This window comes from Myotis brandtii, unplaced genomic scaffold, assembly GCF_000412655.1.
Source record: "Myotis brandtii unplaced genomic scaffold, ASM41265v1 scaffold410, whole genome shotgun sequence".
NCBI classification, from domain to species: Eukaryota; Metazoa; Chordata; class Mammalia; order Chiroptera; family Vespertilionidae; genus Myotis; species Myotis brandtii.
The window spans coordinates 974,109-999,472 of NW_005365764.1; the positions used below are offsets into that span (position 1 = coordinate 974,109).

Here is a 25,364-nt window from a genome sequence, read left to right on the forward strand (position 1 = left end):
TTTATTTAGGAAATAGTAATGGGCTCAAGTGGGCTCCTTCAGACTCTCCTCTCTGAGGTGTTGCTATTGCTTCCTTTTTTGTGCCTCTAAATGCTGTCACTGGCCAGGGATATTACTCTCCATCCGTTTTCTTCTAAGTGAATGAATCCCACTCAGCAAACACCTTTGTCATTTGTAGATGGGATTTAAATTCATACTCCATAAGCCCTCTTATATTTTAAGTGTTCCAATTTTATGGTACCTATTTATGTCTTGGATCTAGTAAGTATTCATCTTCTCTGACCTGGAACTCAGGATGACCAGTAATGTAATAAACAGGAAAGTTATAATGTAGCTTCCTCTGCATTTAGTATGATGAGGTATTTTTCACCATTTCAGTGTATTTGAGATGTCACACAGCATTGAAAGAGATTTCTCCTATGACTCGGTGGAGGTTAGGTGGCCATTCTTGATTTTTGGTGGCTTATCTCTAGACTCAGACACTTTGGTTACTGTTTTGGTTTCTGTACTTTTGGTCTTTCATTTTGTTTAATATCATTAAATAGTGGGAGGGTTTTAAAATTTTTTTGCATGGAACATACTTCCAAAGTGAAACTATTTCATGCCATCTTGTGATATTAACCCGGTGCACTTTATGTTTACTACATAGGCAGAGGCTGGACTTGATGCGAGAGATGTATGACAGGGCAGGTGAGATGGCCTCCAGTGGCCAAGACGAAAGCGAAACCACTATGACGGGCAGTGATCCATTTTATGATCGGTTCCATTGGTTCAAACTTGTAGGAAGGTATGTGATGATTTTACTTGATGTCTTCCTTTTAAGTAATGAATGGTTTTATTTTAATTGGATAAAACTTCAGCATGGTTTACAGTAAGTTAAAAGCAAAAGAGTATAAAACAGCCCCACTTAGAATTGATCCACTAGTACACAGCCACTCTGTATATGTGTCATTTGGTATATTTCCTTTCAGGTTTTTTTTCCTCAACATGTATATTTGTTTAAGTCTCAGACTTTCAAACCAAGTAGTTGACAGTCTTCTCAGACTCTCAACTCATTCACAAAATGACTTAGAGTTAAACAAGATAGATTTAAACAAAAAGACAACCTGTATCTGTATCCCACAGTTTGATATTGTAATGTGACTGACAACTTAACATACTGCACCCTCTGCATGATCTGAAATGTCCTCACTTTTTTAAAAAAGCAATTCATCTCACTTTTGTCTTTGCCAAGGGTGAATTAGTTGCACATCTTGGTAGTCCCCGTGAGCCTCTTTATCATATACATACTTTTAACATTTAATGAAAACAAATAGTGCCCTGTGAGTCCATATTGAGTCAAGTTCTTAGAGGTTTAGAATTTAAAAAGCAGAGAAATATAAGTTTTGAACTTGATGATTTCAGAATTTAAATTGTTTTCTATTGCAAAACCTTTCTGACAGTTTTAAAGGACTTGGGTGAAAAGGAAGAGCTGCAGTCCTAGTATTTTGAAAAAGATGAAGTCTTTTCCACTCCACTCTGGTAGTCAACTGTTTTTAAAGAGACGAATTGGCCAAACATTTACCCATGCAAGGCACATCTTTGCTTTGCTATATACCAGTTCATCCATTTTGTTTTCTGCTCCCAGATGACATGGGAATTGGAATAAAAATTTAGACCTTATTATTTCACCTAATATTGAGTGGCTCCTTTGAGGCCTGGCTGCTGCTCTTTTGTGCAAATGGAGAATAAAAACGTTCCAGAGCACATTATTTACCTGGAATATTCTACTCATGTGTTTCCTTTGCTTTCTTATTCTAAGGATCAGTCCTGGTTCCCTTTCACCTGAACCAGATGATTTTTGCTTATTTTATCCTTTTGCTTTTCCACTTGCTTTTATTGTGTTGATTCCTCAGTGGGTTCTGTGCTGTTGGCACCTGTGGCTTCCTGTTTAACCAACTATTCCTCTCTTTGGCTGTGTCAATCCGCGTCTTACCTGGTGTCTAGCTCCCCCATTTTCCATGGCTGTGTGAATGAGCGCCTTGCCGACCGCACACCCTCCCCCACTTTTTCCACGGCTGATTCCGACATCACTGAGCTGGCTGACGAGCAGCAAGATGAGATGGAGGATTTTGATGATGAGGCATTCGTGGATGACACCGGCTCTGACGCAGGGACGGAGGAGGGATCAGATCTCTTCAGTGACGGGCATGACCCGTTTTACGACCGATCCCCATGGTTCATTTTAGTGGGAAGGTTGGTGAGGTTACTGTGAGAAAGGCCAAAGGGGACCAGCTCTTGCTCTAAACAGGCTCCTTGTGCAATTTTGGATGACCTTGCTTTAGCCAGTTCAATTCATGACATGCTGATCTGGCTAGTGTTTGTAAGGTACTGGGTCTACTTGGTGCAGCAGGCATATAAGGCCTAAGAAATCATTTGATCTGGCCCTGCCAAGGCATTAGGGGTGAGTTAATTAAATGTTTGACCAAATATAGCAGGCTCATTTTTAAGCTGATAATTGTGTATGGCCCTCGAGGATGTTATAAATATCCGAATGGCCCCTGGCAGGAGAAAGAGTCCCCACCCCTCCTCTACCTAGAGGACCCCTTGTCTTCAGTTGCCCAGTAATACTGTGAAGGAGGAAGCCCCGGAGGAGAAAGTGATTAAAGCAAAGAGTCAGAGGTTACAGGGTTGAAGAATGGTATTTTGCCAGATTTTCCTTTTTGTAGGAGTGCGAGTAAGGAAGCATAGGTGACAGCTTGAGAAAGAGAGCAGAGAAAGCCCAAAGTTAGGCTAAATGATTTGTGGCATCAGCAGGAATCAAGAGGACAAAAATGAAACGGGAGTAGTATTAGGTTTTACTTTTTGCTTTATCTATGAGTCCAAAAAAGAATCAAGAACACGAAGTTTCCTTTTCATCTAAAATAGATGCCTTTCTTTGGCCAGTTTCACTGAGCCTATCTATAAATCTTTGGCTTCTGCTAAACTTTTACCTATAGGCTTTGTAATGATGAATCTCATAAAATTATCGATTGGCACCATCAACAATGGATACTTGTTCACCAGTACATGAAACTGCTTTGTGTTAAGTTTAGTTCACCAAACTGAGGCATTGTCTCTGGCTCCATCTGTCAGTGATGCAGAGCCCCCTGCCCTTGTTCCTAATACTGGTGTCTTTGTCTCTATCCAGTCTTCACGCTGAAGTAATTTTAATCACAAATTCAACAGAGCAGCACACACTGGATTAACCAAAAAGCATGCCCAGGTTTTAAGGTATTAAATTTAACTTTAATGGTTGATTAGAACCACTATTGTTAAACCCTTTCAGAATAAGGGAATTATGTCAGTGTTAAATGGATAAGCACCAGTTATCTACAAATTAAAGTGTAGTGAGTCTCCTGACCCAATAGAAACATAAGGTCCTAACATTTAGTTCATAGTGTGGTGTTGGTTAGTTGGTGAGAGCTAAATAAATAACGTAGAAGATAATCCCTGTTATGGAAAGAGGGAAAATGAAAGCTTTCTGATAGAAATGAAAGTCTGAATTATGACTATTGGTAGTAATATTAGCCTCAGGGGTTAACAGTAGTGAGGAGACATTTACTCAGTTTACCCAGGAATAAAGGATTATGTAGCCATGAATCTTGTTTTCTACTGGTGTATTGCCAGGAATAGATGCTAAGAATTTCAGAAAAGCCCATTTATATTACAATTGAGAAAGGTCATTCTGTATACAAATAACGGGACCATGATGCTCTCTTTACTTTATGGCTACGTGTATCCATCCTGCACTAAGAGGGTCAGAAGTTTGGATAGAACCAAGTTTCTGTCCATAAACAGCTTGGTCCAGAACCAAGTTGCTCAGCTTCTAACTCCGCTCACTTAAGTTCCGCACAGTGAGGATGGGAAGAACACTGACCTGATAGTCAGGAGGAGCCTCGGTCCTAACTTGGGACAGGCTACCTAGACTGAGGCCTGTCGGATTCTCACAGAGCCCAAGAGTTAGGGAGGAAAAAAAGAGTCTTAACGCCCTTTTTCATCTTCCAGATTCTGCCATCCACACTGGCAAAATCCTGGCTAAGAGTGCTACCCAAAAGCATTTGTATTGTGAGTCAGTTGTTTAGAAAACTCAAGTCACAAGCCCATTTAATGTGAAATTTACTGGCTTAAGATATATGTATTATTTTTCTATAGTTTTATTCATTTTAATCATATCAGATTTAAGTGAAGATAGAAAGCAATGAACTCTACTTTGATTTTCAAATGGAATCTTTATGGAGCTATGGCTCAGGAATTGACCTTTCCATTTGTTTGGGTTCCCAGGTTCTAAAACTAACTTTGGCCTGCAAGAAAGAGGTTAGAGGAGGAAGTGAAATCACAGCAGTCAGTAAAGTGAAGGATAGTTCTTTATTTTCTCTCTTGCCTGCATTTCTCATCTGCAAACAATTTATAATAGTGCAACATCCCCTAGTTATAGAATGGTCATTGTGCATGCATGGGGAGTAACTTCTTTCCTGTTCTTGACTCACAGGATTGGGTTTCTCTATTGGCATGTAATTGCAAATACAATTCACTTGTAAAAATTTCCAGTTTCTTGTGAAAATTCCATTTGTAAGTTTTGTTCTTTGGCTGCCTCCAGTAAATTTTTATATGAAAATAAAAAGAGCTTGTCCCTTTAGCTATTCTCTTATGGCATGCTTGGATATTATGAACCATCCATCATAATTTGGGATGACATGTAAAATATTTAAGCTACTTTTCTGGGTTAAAAGGGAGCAAAGGATGGTTATTCTGTGATCTCATTATCTGAATTGACATTCTTTCTGTAACCAGAACCATAATCATGTTGATTTTTCTTATCTTTATGTTGACAAAATTTGTTTCCCTTTTTGATATAACTTCACAGAACTTTCTGCTAATATATCTTTTATATCTTTTCCTCTTTCATCCCTGTTCTCCTTCAGTCTGCTAGGTCAGAGTATAAGGACTCTCAAGAATATGGAGTAATTATTAAATACCAGTTCAAAATATCCATTGAGTTTTTATACAGCATTGATACTGACTGCCACTCACATAGAATTAAAGATTTCTCTTCTCTAAAAGGAGACATCTATAACAATACTTCCATTCTTCCACATTTGGGGTAGCCTTTGCCGTAGGAAGAAAGGAGAGTCTTGTGTTTCATGTGTACTCAAACCGTACTTTATGTAATGTGCGTGTGTGAACATGACATGCTGTGCCTTCAAGTGGTAAGCTTTTTTAAAATTAAAAACAGGAGTTCCTGGTTTTGAGTAGCTATTTTTAAGTATAAAAAGATAACCATACAAGTTAAGTAGAGTTAAGAATCTAAACATGTTCTATGTAGTCAGTGTTCATTGTGAGTAAGGCTTGGAAAAATCAACTTGGTATAAAGTTGGATGGCTTTGCTTCTCTATCTCTGTTGGAAACCATTTTTCTGGAAAATCTTCTACCTGACTTAAAGACAGAGGACAATTCCTTTTCCCATTTACTTATATATTTAGATGTTCGATCACCCACCAGTGGCTAGCAAGACCAGACATGGTTCCTACCCTAATGGGTTTACAGTCTGGTGGATGAGACAGACAAATTAAATAATCACATACAGAAAGAAATGTAAATCCTAAGCAATGCTGGAATCATGTGTTACTGAGATCATATAACATTGGGGGGACCTATCATGAGAGATTGGTATTTGGGTTAAGACCTTAAGATGTGGAATTAAAGGCATAAGGTGGTAGTGGAGCTCAGAGAGGACTCCAGGCAGGAGATGAACATGTGCGATGGTTCTTTATGGCCAAGGCTTTGAAAGTGGGCACGTCTGGCTGGAATGCCATTAAGAAATGAGTGTCATCTTGTCTGTATACTGACTTTGGAAGTGAAATTATCCATATGGTACCTTATGCCAAATTCTTAGTCTTTAAATTATGTCACAGTAGTTAATGTTTGAGAGTCTTGTTTGTAATTTTTTAAGAAGACTTTTCAGTTTGTAATTTTTTGTGCAACAAAGCTTTAACCCTCTGTTTCTTAGCATTGCCCTCTCCCACCTTTGGAGCAGACTGAAAGGGAAGTAGACATCATTTGATCTGATTTAATGTTCACTTGCTATTATTTTGTTATACTTTTCATTCATAGTTCATTTATGCTCTTAAAGTTTTAACATTTGTTTTTCTGTGGTGTATTTTTTCTATTTTCAGAATTGTTTTCATTACTTTGAGTTGAAATCCCACAAATCCACTCATCTTCCTTTTCTCTTTGTCTTAAAGTAGATTTTTCAGAGCAGAAATAAAAGCAAGCAGACATATGTGTCACGTTTAGTTATGTTTGATTTCTTGATGCAAATGTTTACTCTTTGTCTTGTCTTGTGTTCAAAGATCAGCATGTACCACGTGGGAAGGCAGGAGTAACAGTAGGAACTAGATGCTATTTTCCGTTCACTAATGGGAATAAACACTCTCAAGTTTTGTGGTCACCAGTTTTTATTACTTAAAAATAAAATCAATAGTCTCAAAATGATGAAAGAAGGAAAAAGAATACAAATGTGATCGGACTTTGCCAGTTTCTGTGAAGTAGAGAATGTTAGGTCTGTAACTTACCTTTGTATATGCATTTCTGAATTAGGTTTTGGACCTAGGAGTAAAAAAGCAACCTTTAGCTGCCTTCTCCCTGGGCATTTATCTTCATTCCCATCCAGAGTTTCTTATAAACTGGCTACTCAAAAACTTCTGGCTACATAGCCTTTCCACCCATATGTGTTGTAACCCAGCCTAAAGATAATAGTCATTTCTTAGAGTAAAATAAAGACCCATAACACTGTGACTTGAAATCTATTTTAGACCTATTAACTATATTTCAGTCACATTCTTCTGCCTTTTTGGTCTCCTGATTTCTGTTTTATCTATTGGGAAAAACAAAACAAACCTCTTTATAATTTCTTACATTAAAAGGTTAAGCTCTTTAATGGGCTCCCTTTTCCCCACCCTTAGCACTATTTATAGACCAGTATCTTGAAAGTCTGCTTCCCATTGTTACTCTTCTACCTACAGTAGTAATTTTTATAGGGCGTGATTCATTTGGTGTAAATTGGTCTCTGTCAGCTGTTACCAAGCATTTGCATTGGTTTGTATATTGTCTGCGCTAAGAAAGAATTGGAGGTAGTCTGAGAATACAGAGCAGAGAGAGAGGTAACCTTCAGACAGAGCCTAAAAGCCAGCTCAGTTTCACACAGGTATTTTCGATAACTCTGACAGCCAGCTTCTCTGTCGGTGGGATGCTCAGCTGTGTCTCCCGGTTTCTATCTCTAGGGCATTTGTATACCTGAGCAATCTGCTGTATCCCGTGCCCCTGATCCACAGGGTGGCCATTGTCAGTGAGAAGGGTGAAGTGCGGGGATTTCTGCGTGTGGCTGTCCAGGCCATTGCAGGTAGGTGACCCTCTTCTGAAACAGAGCTGTGGACTCTGCTTGGAGACAGAGAGGCCAGTTCTGCAGGGTCACGCTGCAGCTGCACGTACAGACTGCAGTGTGTTTGTCTGTCTTGGAGAAAGCCTTTATTGCTTCCTCTCTAACTGTTGTTACTAAGTATCAAAAATAGATTCTGTTTAGTCTGGACTACTGTTATTTTGGAATAATTGGATAAAGGGATTTCCTTTAACGTGAAAGACAATTCTTGGGTTAACTTTATAAAAGTCACTTGCATTTTAAATAATGTGTATTAACTGCCTCAGAAGTAACTAAGGACTTTCAGTACTTTTTTTGTCTAATTTTCTCTAAGGGTACTTCTAGGCCTTTCTGTCCCTTAGCTATTATTTTGTAACTAGAGGCCTGGTGCATGGATTCGTGGAGTCCCTCGGCCTGGCCTGCGGGGATCAGGCTAAAACTGGCTCCAACATCCCCCGAGGGGTCCTGGAGTGAGAGGGCGGATCTCAGGTGATGCACCCCAGAATCGGGCTCCCTCCTCTCTGGTTCCGGGTGCATCACCCAAGAACCACAGCTGCCAAGTCACCACAGCTCAACAGCATCTACGTTGAGCGTGTGCCCCCTGGTGGTGGGCCAGTCAGCCGATCACTTAGGCTTCTCCATGATCCAGCCTCCATTCTGAGGACGAATGTGGCCATTTATTGCAATTTTTCTGTTGTAATTTCTAAATGCTATGCTGTGACCTTTCACCTTTACCCATGGAAATCTGTGACATATTCACCATTGTTGAGTTTAGGGAAGTCTTCACAAGTACAGTCTAATATTTTGAAATATTTATTGAGTATTATTGAATATAACCTTGCCAAGTGAAGAGATCAGTATTTTAGATACGGCATCTGAACAATATCAAGAATAAAACTGATTCTTTGCTCATTTGAGCTAAGGGAGTTGGTAAGGTTACCTGAGTAGAGTTGGAAGCAGCCCTTGTGACTTTATTGCTTAGATCTTATTTTCTCTTTCTTAAGCAAAAAGACTTGTCCTTTGGTGTCTCCTCTTATATCAAAGTTCTCGGAACCTAAGGCTCCACTACTTCATTATTTATTTTATAATCCAGTAAGAGTCGTCCCCCCTCTGCCTCATATGTAGTCTCATTTGATCTTTGCTTTTCTCTCTCTCTTTCTCTCTGTCTCTTTTTTTTTTTTCCTACCTAGCGGATGAAGAAGCTCCTGATTATGGCTCTGGAATTCGACAGTCAGGAACAGCTAAAATATCTTTTGATAATGAGTACTTTAATCAGGTGAGAAACCTTCCAGGAAGAGGAAAAATCTAATGGAAGGAGTAGTACTCAGGTTTATAAAAAGGATGTTCAGCACTGGGGGACAACAATTCTTTTACCTACAACTAAAAAGTATAGGTAACCACAGGGTGTTTAATAGGATGTGGGACATGTCTAAGGATTACAACAGTAAGGGTAAAGGCCCAATATTTATTTTGCCTTTTGTAAGGCAGCTCTTAATCCATATAATTTTACAGTCACTATTAGTCATTAGGCAAATAAACAAAAGAAAGGAAACTGGGGGAAATGTATTACTATACTACTTCATCTACCTCCCCCTGCCTTGATTTCAGAGTGACTTTCCTTCCGTTGCAATGACTCGTTCTGGTCTGTCCTTGGAAGAGCTGAGGATTGTGGAAGGACAGGGTCAGAGTTCTGAGGTCATCAGTCCTCCAGAAGAAATCAATCGAATGAATGACTTGGGTGCGTAGACACAGTGTACTGTGATGGGGGACATTTTCAAAGAGGGAAACATATTGACCATTGCATTGACCGATGAGATAATCACTTTCATTCACTAGGAATGGAAAGAACGCCCTGCTCTCTCCTCACTGAAGGGTGATCTGTGCATTGTTTGAACCAGGTGTGTGTTGTTTGACCCTCTTTAGATCTGAAGTCAAGCACTTTGCTGGATGGGAAGATGGTCATGGAAGGGTTTTCTGAAGAGATTGGCAACCACCTGAAACTGGGCATTCCCTTCACTTTCCGCGTGACAGTGCTGCAGGCCAGTGGGATCCTCCCAGAGTATGCAGATATCTTCTGTCAGTTCAAGTAAGCCGTCCCTTCGCTCTGCCTACCCAGCTGTCCGCTCGGATGCCGTCCTTTGCGCTCTGTAGACTGCTTTACATTTGTGAGACCCTAACACTCCTGAGAAATGACGACTACCAGTCTCTGAAATAAAATGCTTTCTTCCCTCAAGATGGGAGTAGCCGTAACCGGTTTGGCTCAGTGGATGGAGCATCGGCCTGTGGACCAAAAGGTCCCAGGTTCGATTCTGGTCAAGGGCATGTACCTTGGTTGCGGGCACGTCCCCAGTGGGAGGTGTGCAGGAGGCGGCTGATCGATGTTTCTCTCTCATCGATGTTTCTGGCTCTCTATCTCTCTCCCTTCCTCTCTGTAAAAAATCAATAAAATATGTGTTAAAAAAAAAATTTAAAAGATGGGAGTAAGAACCAGAAACCTACAATGGAAGGAAACAGAGTACATTGTGGGGAGGGGTGTGGCCATGCCTCCTGCTAAAAGGTTATATTGTGGACCATCGCTCTCTGCTAGGAATATAGGGTCTGGTCCAGACACACCTATTTATTAGTCTTTTTAATGCTCTTCATGCTGAAATGTTGTATTAATAAACAAACCTCACCCTGGCCCACGTCGCTCAGTGGTTAGAGTGTTGGCCTGTGGACCAGAGAGTCACAGATTCTATTCCTGGTCAAGGGCACATATCTGGGTTGCAGGTTCAATCCCTGCCCATGGTTGGGGTGCATGTAGAAGGCAACCAATAAATGTGTCTCTCTCACTTTAATTTTTCCCTCTCTCCTTTCTCTCCCTCCCTCCCTCTCTCTCTTCCTCTGTCCCTCCCTTCTTCTCTCCCCCCAACCCCCTCCCTTAAAGCAATGAATTATTTAGTTGCCAATTATGCCTAATAATACTTGGGGAAATGAAAATTTAAATAACATAATGAACAGTAATATTTTACATCAATTGAAAAAAAAAAGGTAGTATGTAGAGATGATGTGACAGGTTTTATTTCTCTTCCACTTATAAGCTTTTTCTATCCTGTAACCCTCTTGACTCTATATTCTAGGTGCTCTCTTCTTACGACCTCCCTAGGAAAACGCTTTTTTTGAAAATCTTAAGTTTTAATACCTCCAAGTTTTAATACCTCCTGCAATATGTGGAAGGGCCACACGAGAATGAAGCCCAGTTTGCCACCGGTGCCACCAAAAGGCCGCCTCAGAGTCCGCCATCCCGCTCCCTCTTTATGTGGCCTTCCCAGGGGTCCTGATGCAGTTATAAAGCATTGCTTTTACATCGCATTTAGCCAAGTCCTGAATTTAATGTGGTTACTACATAGTCAGCCACTAATAATCATTAAAATATTATCCATCTGGTATTGGTTTTGCCCATTTAACATATTTGCACTAAGAGCCTTAAATCAGTTTTTTTGAACTTTCACTATTCTAGTTAAGCAACTGATGTATTTTATGGAAAAAACCTACGTGGTTAACTGATGTCTGAATGACAGTGGTATGTTGACTTTTGTCCTAAAACCTACTAAAAAGATCAGCATGTGTGCTGGCATTAGCTCTGGGGGAAAGAGCAGGTTGACTCATGTTGAGAGAAGACGCAGATCCTTTTTGGGTTTCTATAAATTCTCACTTGGCCTGCATAGGGAAGACACAGCTGTAGACTTCACCTGTCACCCATGGTTGCACCTGCTCCAAGCAGAGCATTGGACGAGTACATATCAGAGATCACCCACCTCTGGTGGGTACCATGTATAGTCCTCAGGCTCAGTGAACTAATGTGGAAGGCAAGGAATTCCTTGTCCTCCTCTCTCTACCCCCTATTCAAAGCATTCTTTTTCCCTTTTTTCTTGGGAGAGTGTGAGATGTTCTTTTTTCTTTAATCCTCACCCAAGGATATTTTTCCATTGATTTTTAGAGAGAGTGGAAGGGATGACACAAGATAGAGAGAGAAATATCAATGTCAGAGAGACACATCAACTGGTTGCCTCCCACACAAGCCCCCACCAAGGCCGGGGATCGAGCCTGCAACCGAGGTTCGTGCCCTTGACCGGAATTGAATCTCGAACCCTTCAGTCCACGGGTCGACTCTCTGTCCTCTGAACCAAACCTGCTAGAGCGATGTGGGATGTCCTTTTGATGCATATTTCTATCTGGCACTAAATCCTTGTATTGAGGATGCTTTAATTCTTCGATTTTTATTTCAGACTTATAATAGGGAGGGAAAGAGAACAATAAAACCTCACTGTTTGTGAGAACAAATAAACATAGCCCACTGATTCAACAAATATTTCAGGAGTATCTTATATATCTCAAGCCCTGTGGGAGACACTCACTGTCTTTTGGGGAGACAGGCATATAAATACATTATTACAAACAGTGAAATCATCACTATTGAGAAAATACATTCCTAGTGCTGTGGGGACACAGAACTATTTCCATGAGTCAGGACAGACTCTTTGCAAGAGGTGGCATTTGCATCTACTCATAGCTGGTCTGAGAGAGACTCCTAGTCAAGTACGCCATCCACAGGCTGTAGTATTACCTTGTAGAAGCTTGAACCTGCCAAATCTTGTCTACACAAAACAACTTAATAATTTTTATTCTCAGTGAAAAACCACAAAGGAACAGGAGTTCACTGAATTCACTCTCCACACTCTCTAAGGCATTCTTGCATATACGTCCACATAGCTAAGTGATCAGGGTCAGGTAATTTTTAATCATTTTTGAAATAAAGTGTAAAATACTGTCTGAGTGATAAGGAAAATGTTTTGACAAGGATATGTAAATAACTTGCTCAATTAAAAACTCTGCTTAAGTAGGCAGTTTCCATACCATCCAAGTCGAGCTGTTACCACATAGATCCTGATGAAACCATTTAATGAAACATTCTCCTCCTTATTTTCCCATTAAGCTTTTTGCATCGCCATGATGAAGCATTCTCCACTGAACCCCTCAAAAATAACGGCAGAGGAAGTCCTCTGGGCTTTTATCATGTGCAGAATGTAAGTGACATGGACTATTTTGCCAGATGTATTGCGGGTTTGTGGTACCTTGAAGTGTCTGGTGTGAGGCAGTCATGTGTGGGCTCCCTTGGGCTTTCTCAGAGCGGCTGTGCGAGGGAATCTGTGGGAGAATAGACAATGGAGGGAGTGGCCAGAGCAGTGAGCTCATCCTCCAGGACAGAGCAGCTGGCCTTCTGTGAATTACTGAGGGCCCCACGAGTCCTGTCCAGGTTCATCTGCCAATAAAATTTTCCATCACTTGGAATGTAGTGAGTTGTTTTTAGTGTTTCCTTCATAGGAAAGTAAGCATTTTAGTATGAGTTTTGTTAAAGTTAATATATTTATTGTCCTTTAAACTGTAAGGTACTTATATTGTTCAGTTGCAAGTAAGATAAAAACTATTCAGTACCTTTGTAACTAAGATTCAGATTGTCTTCCTTGCAATTGATACTATGATGATCCATTAATGCCCCTTACAGCTCTTTCATAAGTGGAGTAAGAAAATAGACCTTCCATCTCCTCTAGGAAGATTCACTATAACTCTATTCACAAGGCATCATCCTTATCACTATAGTCAACACTCCCCGAGAGCTTATTTTGTGTCAGTTTCTGTTAAGAGTGCTTTTTCATGTCTTAATTCATCTAATCCTCACATTTATGCCATAGTCGGTCGTAATCCTCATGTTACAGCTGTGATAACTGAGGCACAGAGCAGTTAAAGCCACTCACCCAGGTTGCAAAGCTAGGAAGAGGTGGAGGCGGGGTTTGAAGGCACAGAAATGTTGCTCTGGCTCCAGGGTCTTCACTACTACATGAGACGGTCTCTCATTCTCTTGTTGACATATCTACTCTCTGAAGTACGAGGGGAAACGACAACTCCAGAAGTGGAACAAGCAAACACAAAACACTATTTTCTTTTTTATGTTTAATTGTATAAATATGAGCATGCATGTATCCAATAAACATTGGCTACTGCGCACAAGGACTGTGCCTGGCACCCTGGGGAATGCACAGGTGAATCACAGGTTATCTATTCCTGAAGAGCTCACAATTCCGATAGGGAAATAAATGCTTATTTAAGTAACAAGATCTAGAGACATTAGAAAGATATTTATGAAATGCAGTGGGAGTCGAGAGAAGGGGAAGTTATTTCCATGATACTTTGAGTTACTTTTTTTTGTTGGGGGTGGATAGTTGAGTATGGAAAGGAGGTGAGGGCACTTCTTGGAGAATATAGTATAAATAAGGAAAGGTGGGTCAGACTTGGCATTGTACCTGGCACCTGGTGAACAGCCCTGTTTCCCTTATTGTTGTTACTGTTTGAGCTGAGCCTTGAAGTCTAGGAATGACTTAGAGGTATGGAGGTGTGGAAGGCCTTGCAGGCAGGACTGCAGCCTGGGCCATCTAAGGGCGAAACAGGAGAGAGTGGGTGAGTTTGATTAAGTGGAAACAAATGTATGGAGAGCAGCCGGGGGCAGAGATCGGTTCAGGCAGATGGTGGAGAGTCTCAAATGCCTGAAGCTCAGTAAAGTTGCCCCAGAATGAAAACCAGAGAGGAGCCCTTAGCTTACCTTGTGGGAGGCGTGCAGAGTCAAATACCCAGCTCAAAAGTGCTCAAGTTCTGATTGCAGCAAAAATGCCTCGAATTATAATAAATCTTTCCTTAATCTAATTTGGCTTTATTCCTTACTAGATTGCAGTGGAAGTCACTGAATCATTTGTGGAATATATCAAAACCAAGCCTATAGTATTTGAAGTCTTCGGGCATTATCAACAGCACCCACTTCACCTGCAAGGACAGGATCTTAACAGGTTTGGGCCAGATGAGCAAATATTTTTGTTGATATTATTATTGTTGTTATTGTCACTTGCTGGAAAGGAGGAAATCTTTTGAGGGATTAAGATAACTAAATAACAGTTTTATGTTACTCGATGTTTTCTCTTTGGAAACGTCACCACCTTTTTTTCTATGCCACCTAATCACTAGTTGTAGGTAGAGCACATTGAATTTTGCCCAGGTGGCCTTGAGTACCATCTTTTTGTAGGAAGAGACTTTGAATAGGACCAAAAGTTGAAGTGACAGGGCTATACCATGAAATTGTGTATAGTTGCTCCTAAAGGCCCAGAACTTTATGAAGCATAAGTTCTAAGTGGAGACATCAAAATTGGTGAGGAGAGCAATGGTGGGGACTTTGGGATGATGGCAGAGTGTCAGTGTTAACAGAACAACTTTCCTACTTCATTTATTAGCTAAGACTTAGAAAGGGACTTTTATTAAAATGTCTTAGCCTCAGTTATACTCTGGAGTTATGTCTGGTATCTGATACTATGCTGGAGTTGAAAGTACAAACCATCTGTGTCTAGAGGGGACTTAAACATGCCATTATTAGCTCCATGGGACTCTTTTTATCTTAAGAACTTGGTCTTCCTTCCTTCACAGTCCTCCTCAGCCATCTCGACGATTCTTCCCTCCGCCCATGCCACTCTCCAAGCCAGGTGAGCTCTAGCTGCGTGCTTTGCATGATGTTCTGTGCGTGAATACATCTCTTACTCTGAATGACTCCTCCAACAAAAATCATATTCAAATTCCTGCTCCTTTTCTATGTATCCTTACACATTCTTGTATCTAGCCAGAACTGGAATTCTTGGCTCCTGACTTAAAATAAGCAGTAAGAAACAATAGGACTCCATTCCTGCCAGTTCTCTGGTCTTATTGTCAATTTTCATAAGCTCCCTGTTTCCAGATCTCTCCGCTTTGTATGTAACTCCCCGTAACTGTCAAGGGGCTGGGCGTTGTTTTGCATACTAAATTTATCCTGCATGTTCATTTATCATGTTTTGATTTTTCTTTGTTTATTTTCATTCTTTTCCTCATTGCCCACATTCCCACCCCTCCCTGTGCTCATTTTCCACTTCTATCCTCCCCATCTCCATCCTGCCTTCAGACCATGAGAGAAAGATTGAGCTGATTCGATTTCTCGTGTCTGGCTATGTGAATGTGCATGCGCTGGACACATTTTCTGAGCACGCCAGTGTGCTTGCATCCTCCGCTGCTGCCACCTTCCAGGATGGGGCGGACCCCCCGCCGCCTTTTCTCTTTCTGCCAGTTCCCAGCTGCCAGAGCGAGAGGGTACCTAAACAAGATGGTTAGTAGGTAAATTAGCTCTGCCTTAGATGTAAAACCTCAGGGGCTTGTCCTAGAGCCTGGCTTTCTGTGTGAAACACAGACCTCTCTGCTACTTGAACTGACTGCAGAGTTGAGCACATTGACAAGATCCTGTCACATTTGCTTAGAGAGATTTCAGGAAGCACCCTGTCTACTTGTGCCTCTTTCACTCTACCCTGGGGGTGAGGGCTCCTTATATTTGTTTGTTTGGTGTCTTTGCAATAGTATCTTTAAAGATTTTTACTAGTACATGTTTCTGGTTTTGGTTTTTAATGCTTCTGGTTTTGCTTCCTGACCCTTAGATGACCGTCAGAATCATTAACCCTATTTTCCTCTTGACTAGCGTTACCAACTCATATGGGAGTCAGCGGGGTGGGCAATGCTGACAGGCTACACGTATGAATAGCGCTGTTACTCAGAAAGCCTCTTCAGATACATTGTCGTGGATCCTCATAATACCTTTCTGAGATAGCAGGCAAAATATTATGATCTACATTTTATAGAAGAGGAGACAGACTTATAGAGATTAAGTGACTCAGCCAAAGCCACATGGCTCTTTAGTGGTTGGGCAATGATTCGATCCCCAGTCACTGGACTCTCACTCCAGTGCTCCCATGTTCTGAGCAGAGGACTCTGTTTGTATTGCCAGAGTTTAGAGTTTCTACACAGTGTTTCAAAATGCCCATTACGTAGAATCTGAAATTCTTGGAAATATTGGGTTTTGGTTAATGTATTTAATCAGTACAGTTAAGAATATGGAATTTGCCCTAACCGGTTTGGCTCAGTGGATGGAGCGTCAGCCTGTGGATTCAAGGGTCCCAGGTTCTATTCCAGTCAAGGGCATGTACCTTGGTTGTGGGCACATCCCTAGTGGGGAGTGTACAGGAGGCAGCTGATCGATGTTTCTCTCTCATCGATGTTTCTGGCTCTCTATCCCTCTCCCTTCCTCTCTGTAAAAAAATCAATAAAATATATTTTTAAAAAAAGAATATGGAATTTAAATCTGAAGAAAATGTGTAACAAGAGATTTACAGAATCCTGTTTAGAGATCAGACCAGTGCTTCCCAAACTTGTCTGCACATTGGAATCACCTGGAGAGTTTCAAACCTCTCAGAGGACTGGGTCCCACCCCAAGAGATTGTGGTTTAATTGGCCTGAGGTGCCTGGGCTCTGCATCTTTGAGAACCCCGGGTGATTCTCATGGGCAGGGAGGTTCAGGAACCACTGGGTTGGAGGATAGGTCTGTCTCCCGTGATGCTACTGCTCCGCATGGCACAAAGTGCAAGCGTCTTTGTGAGAGAGAAACATCAATTGGTGCCTCCTACTCGTGGCCCTCCTGGGGCAGGGATTAACCTGCAACCAAGGTACATGCCCTTGACGGAGAATCTAACCTTTGACCCTTCAGTCTGAGGGCCAATGTTTTACCACTGAACGACCAGCCCGGACGAAACTTGTTTTCTTATCGTTGGATAATTTGTTCAAAGGGAGAAAGATATTGACTCTCCCTTTCCTTGTTCTCTGAATTTAGAGGTCTGACATAGTTGATGTTGGCGTTTCTCTGGGTCTTCCGCATTGAAATCTATCCCCTGACTCTTGTTGCCTTTCCCAAGCGTGTCCTTGAAGTCTGACATTAGAGAAGCTTATACTTTACTAAGTAGACTTGGATCAGATTTTGACTTTTTCTAAAACTTTTTTAAAAGTTCCAGCCACCAAGTTAAACACCATGAGCAAAACCAGCCTTGGCCAGAGCATGAGCAAGTATGATCTTCTGGTTTGGTTTGAGATCAGTGAATTGGAGCCTACAGGAGAGTAAGTCCAACTTTCTAAACTTTTAAATAAGGTCAAGTTTTTCAAAATTAGAAAATGTAATTTTGAGCCTCTATTCTTGTTCATGATTCATTGTCACTTTCAAATTCCAGTTTTGAATTGAATGTTGGTGGTCTTGCTATTATTCTTTGAATCAAACGTTTGTCAGAGAAATGACTACTTAGTGTAATAATTTACCTTCTGATTAGCAACAGCAAGATCATGGCGCCTGCCACTTTGTTAGGAGGGAAGACAACCTACATAGTGAGTTTTATCAGCAGCAAAGAGAGAAGCATTTTGCTCATAATATGGTCAAGACTTGCATTAATAATCTCAGTGAGAAGGTGGGGGACGGTGTTTCCCTAAACCAGGATTTCTCAACCGTGCCACTATTTGGGGCCAGTTAATTCTCTGTGTCAGGGGCTGTCCTGTGTGTTGTAGGATATTTAGCCACAACCCTGGCTTCTACCCACTATATGCCAGTAGCACATTGCCAAACATCCCTGGGGGACCAAAACCACCCCCAGTTGAGGACCATTGTCCTAGATCAAAATGATCAGCATCGGCCTACTTTCTCTGTATGAGTGGTATTAGAGCAAGTGGTAAATGTATCAGTTATCGTTTTCTCTAAAATGCTCTTGGAAAAACACACAAAAAAGATCCCCCTCCTGAGATAGAGGCAAGGGGCTGTGTTAGCTAATGTAGAGGGTAGGGGATGAATGTTATCCTAATGACCCTCTGTGTATAATGCTAAGTACCACCACCATCACGCTCATCTCCATGAAACAGTTACTGAGTTCCCACTATATGTGAGGTCTGCAGCTGTCGATCCTGTGTGTAGTTGTCAGTAGAGACATCGCTTTAAGGAATGTGACTTCCTATAGACAGATCCATCATGTGATTATGGCTTGCATTATGAGGGAGAGGTAGTTACAGTCATGCTTTCTACTAAGTTAATTTCTTTCTGATTCTTGTAACATGATGTAGAATCTAAATGATCTCCTCTCTCCTTGTACTCCCTATTGTAGTATGCATTATTTATGGGTATCTGTTATGCAAGGGACTGGGATGGAGCCAAAAGACATTACTGTCTTGTGAGCACTTAAGTCTAGTAAGGATGAAGAGATATGGACATGTGGAAACGTTTACTGGATGTGAATGACCGTGTGATTAAATGCCTGAATAGTGACAAAAACATGGATCGGAGTTTAGAAAAGCAAAAACCAGCAGGGGACAGCAGCCAGGGAAGACCTGTGGTGAAGTAGCACTAGTCAGCTTGAGCGTCTGTCTCACTCTTTCCCTTGCATTTCTGTTGTTACAGGTATATCCCAGCTGTGGTGGACCATACAGCAGGCTTGCCCTGCCAAGGGACATTTTTGCTTCACCAGGTACTAATGAGGGAGCAAAAGAGACCTAGGAGGAAACACACACACACACAAAAGTTTAGAATAAGAACCATAACTCTGATTTTCTGCTTTTCCTCTCCATTTCTAAGGGATGTGGAGGTAGTGGGACATTGTCCTGTTCTTTTTTATTTTCCTTTTTAATATGCTTGTTTTTAATTTCTTCCTCAGACTTTGGCTTATATATGTATGCTCTTGCTTTTACATATAAATATATTATACAGCCCTAGCCAGGTTGACTCAGTGGATAGAGTGTCGGCCTGCGGACTGATAGGTCCCAGGTTTGATTCCGATCAAGGGCACATGCCTGGGTTGCAGGCTTGATCCCCAGTAGGGGGTGTGCAGGAGACAGCCGATCAGTGATTCTTTCTCATCATTGATGTTTCTGTCTCTCTCTCCCTCTCCCTTACTCTCTGAAATAAATAAAAATAAAAAAATATTTTTTAAAAATAATCTACACTAATAAAAGAGAAAGGTGCAAATTGACCATACCTTTGTGACACCCACCAGCCAATCAGGAGTGAGTATGCAAATTAACCCAACAAAGATGGTGAGTTAATTTGCATACACAAGCGCCAAGCGGCCAGAGGCGGGGCAGGACGCTTGCATCATTACCATGGCGACTACGCAGGTGTTCCGCACCGCCCCAGCTGCTCAGGGCCTCTGGGCAGCGTGGGAAGGCAGAAAGGCGGCTCTGGCCGGAGCAAAGGCGGTGCCGGCAGCCAGGGGAAAGAAGGCCCATTCTTGCACGAATCTTCGTGCATCTGGCCTCTAGTCCTATATAATAAAAGGCTAATATGCAAATTGTCCCCTTGACCAGGAGTTCTACCAAGGGGTGCGGCCAGCCCACCAACTGCCTGCAGCCTCTCCCCCTGCCATCCCCGCTCCCAATCGGCCTCCCCCACCCTGATCGGGGGCAGGCTGGCCTGCCAACCTCCCGCATCCCCTCCCTCCGGCTGGCCCGGCTCAATTGGCCCCTATTGGGGGGGCCAGCTGGACCCCACCCGTGCACAAATTCGTGCACCAGGCCTCTAGTAAATAAATAAATAAATAAATATATTAGAGAAGAGCTATTTTGGTAAAAGATTTTGCTTCATTCAATTACTATAATTCATGCAGCTTCAATGTCATTTTATAGAATTTTCATTTTGTGATGTTTGGAAACTGCTTTCACAGCCTAAAGATCTTAATGGAGATAGAGGATAAAGGTTTCAGTGAGCGAAAATCTGGCTGTGAAATGTAGGTTGACACCTGTGGGCAGAGGAGCTGGGAATCTCATACTTTGGGACATACATTCTAAGCATTCATTCTTTTTTTTAATATGTATATTTATTTTTATTGATTTCAGAGAGGAAGGGAGAGGGCAAGAGAGATAGAAACATCAGTGATGAGAGAGAATCATTGCCCTAGCTGGTTTGGCTCGGTTTATAGAGCATTGGCCTGCGGACTGAAAGGTCCCAAGTTTGATTTCGGTCAAGAGCACATGCCTAGGTTGCGGTCTCAATCCCCAATAGGGGGCATGCAGGAGGCAATTGATCAATGATTCTTTGTCATCATTGATGTTTCTCTCTCTTCCTCTCTGAAATCAATAAAAATATATTTTTTTAAAAGAGAGAGACAACCACTGAGCCAAACTGGCTAGGTCTAAGCATCTATTCTTAAAGCCATATCAGAACCTGACTCTTCCTGGGTCCCTGACCTATGCCCCATTGTTTAGAATAACAGTGTGGATAACATTTCCGTTCTTTCTTCATACCTCTCCGTCCTGCCCTCTGCCACACCAAACAATCCAGAAAACCAGAAATAGGAGGAAATAATAGTTTGTCCCAGCTAAATCACAGCCCTGCTCCATTCTCTAGGGCATCCAACGAAGGATCACAATGACCATCGTCCATGAGAAGGGAAGCGAGCTCCATTGGAAAGATGTTCGTGAGCTGGTGGTAGGTGAGTACATTCCATTGGCTGAGGACGGAGCCAGGCTTTGTGGAGATCACATGGTTCCTGGTGGGCACAGGGACTCTGGGAGACTGGACTAGAGCATGTGGCCTGTGGAGAATACAGAGGCTTTGACCCTGAAGCTACTCTTTCTCTCAGCTCCACCATCAGGGATACATGATTCAGCCATTATTTTACTCGGGTACCGTGGAATCGTTCTGTGTTAGAAGTCTCTGCTCGTTGTGACCTTGCCCTTCACTTGACGAGACAACATATAAATGTACAAAGCAGTTTGATAAATAAGTGCCAAAATGAGAACAGACTTTGCTAAGAGAGTTCACAACACAAGGATCGAGAGGACGGGGTTAGCTTTGTGGGAGAGGATTGGAATAGGTTCCGGAGCGATTAGAGGGGCTTTGTTCTGTTTTCCACACAAGGAAATATTTTAAGTAAGATCATCTGGAATATGTGTAATATGCAAATGGCTAGCACCCGTAGGCAGAGTAGAGAAATTAAAGTGTAGTGAGAGGGAAAAACTGGCTAAATAGTATAAACTTCAGAACATGTGGCAGGGGTTCTGAGCCTTCTGTCGCCTTAAACCCATTGGCAGTAGTGAAGTCTCAGAATTAGGTTTTTAAATGTAGAAAGTACTTGGGATTACAAGGGGAACTATATAATATTGAAATACAATTGTTAAACTACTAAACAAATGTGTAACCTAAGCTCTTCTTTATTGATACATTAAATAAGTAGCAGGTTGAATTTCTATTTCAAAGTAGTGATGCCTATCTAGATATTTTACATTAGTGTGATATGAAAACATCTGTGGTTTCTGCTGGGGATGAATTCATAGTACTGCTGATTCTCCTGTGGTTTGTCCCCTCCCTTCATAATGGAAGAAAACGCCGAATTTCAGTTAGAGGCTCATGAAAATAAAATCGTAATTTTTTTCCTTATCAAGTTCATGGACATTTTGAATTCTAGTCATAGATCCTCCCCTTCGGTGTCTGTGGACGAGATTAAGAAACCGTGGAAGGAAGATTATACTCTCTTGTCTGGGACAGTGGTTGTCCAGCTTTTTCAAATTGATTTTCATGTGGAATATTATTACATAAAACAGAAGAGATGCTTTCTTTTTAAAATATTCACATGCCCTGGTGTCTTTATTTCTTTTAGGGCGGATTAGGAATAAGGCTGAGGTGGATGAAGCTGCGGTTGACGCCATCCTCTCCCTAAATATCATCTCTGCCAAGTACCTGAAGTCTTCCCACAACTCCAGCAGGTGGGGCACCTACGGAGTGCGATGAGTCACCCCATGGGACTGATTGGTACCCCATTAGAGTCTTCATTCATTAGTGACTTCTATGTAGATGAAGAAACTAATTCTCTCCTCACTTCAAAATCCTCATTTCATCCCCTACCCACCCTACTCCCCCAAAATAAGCAGAGGATTTCTCTGTTTGTGTGTTCCTGAAAAACGTGCTCACAGCTATGTTGAGAAGAGGGAGAGAAAAATAAGACAATAGGGAAAAAACGGGATTAAAAGTTTGGGCCAGAATTAATTTTTCCCCATTGTTTCCTTGTGCTGTAGTTTTGGATAGGAAGGAGAAAAAAGAAACGAGCCTCTGCCTTTTGCCCGTAAGAGTCGCTGGCAGGGGCTGTGGAGAATACAGGGCCCAGCAGCAAGTCAGATGCTGTAGGAGACGAATTTGGTTTTGTCCGAAGCAGCTTACCTTTCACAATAGAAGCTTAAAAAGTTGACTGAAGTCAAGAATAATGAAAAGATACACACTTTAAACATTTTTGTTTTAATTTAAACTACATAAATGTACATTGATTTGTCAAGCACTTGCTGTAAAGCCAAGGCCTTTTCATTTATTGTAGGATCATTTACTGTATGTCCGGTTGTCTTTCTTGCAAAACCATATTCATCAAAAAATTCATCATCTGTGACTTTTACTTTGGTGGAGCAAGAACTAGAAGCCTATGAAGAAATTATGTGCCGTATCTTTCAAACTTTTTATCATTTAGCATTACAATTTTATCATTTCCCCTTTCTTTCATATTGATCTCACCCGCACTTAATTTAACAACTGTTTTTTTACACAACTCACCATTATCAAAACAGTCCACTGAGTTTTTACACTTCGTTTTGATTTACAATGAACAGAAATTCTCTTTGTCCTAATGTCTTACTGATTTGCCTATTAGTTGATTAAATTAGATGATTATAGTAATGCAGCTACATAAATAGGTTTGGGACCAGATATTACCGACACTTGATAAGCTTGCAGCTCACCTCTCTGGAGTAGGTGGTCTGGATATATAAGAGAGATCTCTAGTTTCAAATGGTCAGTGAGAAATGGACATCAGTCTTTATACTTTAGGGACATGGAGAATGTAAGTCAATGCGGTGAGTTACTAAATGGAGTTTGGTTCAGAGAGCTTCTATTCTATTTAATGTTTACATGCTGAAACCGGTTTGGCTCAGTGGATAGAGCGTCGGCCTGCGGACTGAAGGGTCCCAGGTTCGATTCCGGTCAAGGGCATGTACCTGGGTTGCGGACACATCCCCAGTAGGAGATGTGCAGGAGGCAGCTGATCGATGTTTCTCTCTCATCGATGTTTCTAACTCTCTATCTCTCTCCCTTCCTCTCTGTAAAAAATCAATAAAATATATATTTTTAAAAAAATGTTTACAGTTGCTGCCCAGGTTGCGGGATTTGGGTGTATTATGTGTGCACATTAAAGGGCTTTTCTGACATATTGATAGTAGAGTGTGACTCACAAAGGCCATGGATCCTTTCCTTCCAAGTCCTACATTTATGTTACATAATTGACTTGTTTCTCACAGCAACTTCCTACCATTCCAATACTCAGTCACCTCCGAAAGGGTTGTTAATGGAGGTGGTCTCCACATTCCCTCCTCTGCCCAGCATTTTCTGTAATTGAATGTCTGGGAGAGGGACCCATATCATTGTAACCCCTCTACTAGTATAAATTGTATCCCATGGAGTTCTCTGTTAACTGTCCACTTGAATTCACTTTGCTAAACAGCAAATTTGTCTTTTTTATATATTTCTCTCCTGCTTTTCTATCTTTTCTTTCCCTTTTTTTTCTTTTGCTGCACTAACAAAAGCTTTTCCTGTGTTTTTCAGGCTCTTTCTTGATAAGGATATTCCTAGGTATTTTCTGTTTGCTTTTTTGCACATAGAGATTCTAGTTTATCAGAATGCTTTGTGTCTTCTGTTGCTTTGACTGCTATTTTAATTTTGTGTGTTCCCCACCCAAACCTAAGCAAACCTGGAATAGAGAAAGACTGTGCTCCTGTTGTGCCCAGGGCTTTCTGATGTGTGTACACTTCCACATATGGCTTCCTAAATGCTGTGTAGAGTCTTTCATTATTTTCTATTCCATTTATAAACCTGTCTGTTTTATTCTTATGCCCACGAGGTTCCCCTCCTACATTGCAAAATAGAATGTTACTCCCCTCACTTCATAGAGAACCTCAGGTTTTGTTTTTGTCTTCTTTGTCTTCTCTCTGTCAGAAGCTTGAAAGGTTTGCTGCTCTGTGTGTAGCTTTGCATAATCATTCACTTTTTTCTTTGTTTTTGTCCTGTGTGGTGGTAGAGGCCCATTTAGCTACTTGGGTAGCTGAGTCTGTGAGAAATATTTTGTTTATTTTTAAGCTTTTCTCTTTCTCCTGTCAGGGCTGCTTATCTTATCTGTTTGTTTTCTCTTTTGGAATAGAAAAAATCCTGGTTCAATAGTGAAGGAAATTAAATCAAACTTCTAGTCATTAAATGTAAGATTGACTTTCAAGTGAGTGAGTTTGGTTTTTTTTTTAAACTGACACATAGTAGTTGGCTACCTCAGGTGTTAAAAATCATATTACTGACACATCAGCTAACAATAACCTAAAATTAAATCAAACTTCTAGTTATTAAATGTAAGATTGACTTTCAAATGAGTGAGTTTGGTTTTTTTTAAAACTGACACATAGTAGTTGGCTACCTCAGGTGTAAAAAATCATATTACTGACACATCAGCTAACAATAACCTCTTGTCCTTTTATTTGAAGCAAGGCTTCCTATACTGTTTCCTCCAGCAATTCTCCCAGATACATTGGTGACATTGGTGAGGCCAGCAGAAGTGGGTTGTGATATGAAGACTGCAGCCCACAGATTACCGAGTATTTGCTTCCTGCTCTCGATTAATAGATGATCGTAATTAGTCTTTCTTTCTTCTTTTACTTTCTGTCCATACTCACTCATCCTTTCATTTTAATCCCTTTGGTTGATCTCACTGTTTTTGTTTTAGGCAGAGGAGAAGCAGACTCTAAAAACTAAAAAATAAAAAATCGCATTGCTAACTTGATGGTGGGCGGGGACAAAAGGAGGAGTCCTGCCCTTTCCTCCTGGAGTAAAGGTTCCACTCTGCTGTTAGATCTCAGTAAACTGAGAGCTGCTTGGCGTAGGTTCTGTGATGTTACTGACAGGGACAGTACCTGGACTAAGGTGGCTTCAGCTCTTTCGGATGACCCTCTCTTGCCT

The 25,364-nt window shown here is 41.2% G+C and overlaps 1 protein-coding gene across 12 annotated transcripts in view; it reads left to right on the plus strand.

Moving 5' to 3' along the window:
• The window catches only part of KIF1B (kinesin family member 1B), a 132,067-nt gene that overhangs the window by 91,340 nt on the left and 15,363 nt on the right, over nt 1–25,364 (plus strand). For 5 of the 12 annotated variants that reach the window (XM_014545472.1, XM_014545475.1, XM_014545474.1 and 2 more), the window contains 14 exons: nt 650–787; nt 1,987–2,235; nt 7,302–7,420; nt 8,626–8,711; nt 9,044–9,173; nt 9,359–9,521; nt 12,411–12,501; nt 14,195–14,313; nt 14,942–14,997; nt 17,368–17,476; nt 18,795–18,861; nt 20,736–20,820; nt 21,988–22,093; nt 23,970–23,996. In XM_014545472.1, the coding sequence (XP_014400958.1) occupies nt 650–787; nt 1,987–2,235; nt 7,302–7,420; nt 8,626–8,711; nt 9,044–9,173; nt 9,359–9,521; nt 12,411–12,501; nt 14,195–14,313; nt 14,942–14,997; nt 17,368–17,476; nt 18,795–18,861; nt 20,736–20,820; nt 21,988–22,093; nt 23,970–23,996 (1,545 nt within the window). The remainder of the gene's footprint in view (nt 1–649; nt 788–1,986; nt 2,236–7,301; nt 7,421–8,625; nt 8,712–9,043; nt 9,174–9,358; nt 9,522–12,410; nt 12,502–14,194; nt 14,314–14,941; nt 14,998–17,367; nt 17,477–18,794; nt 18,862–20,735; nt 20,821–21,987; nt 22,094–23,969; nt 23,997–25,364) is intronic. The other 7 variants (XM_005873412.2, XM_005873414.2, XM_005873413.2 and 4 more) reach the window with 3 other exon arrangements.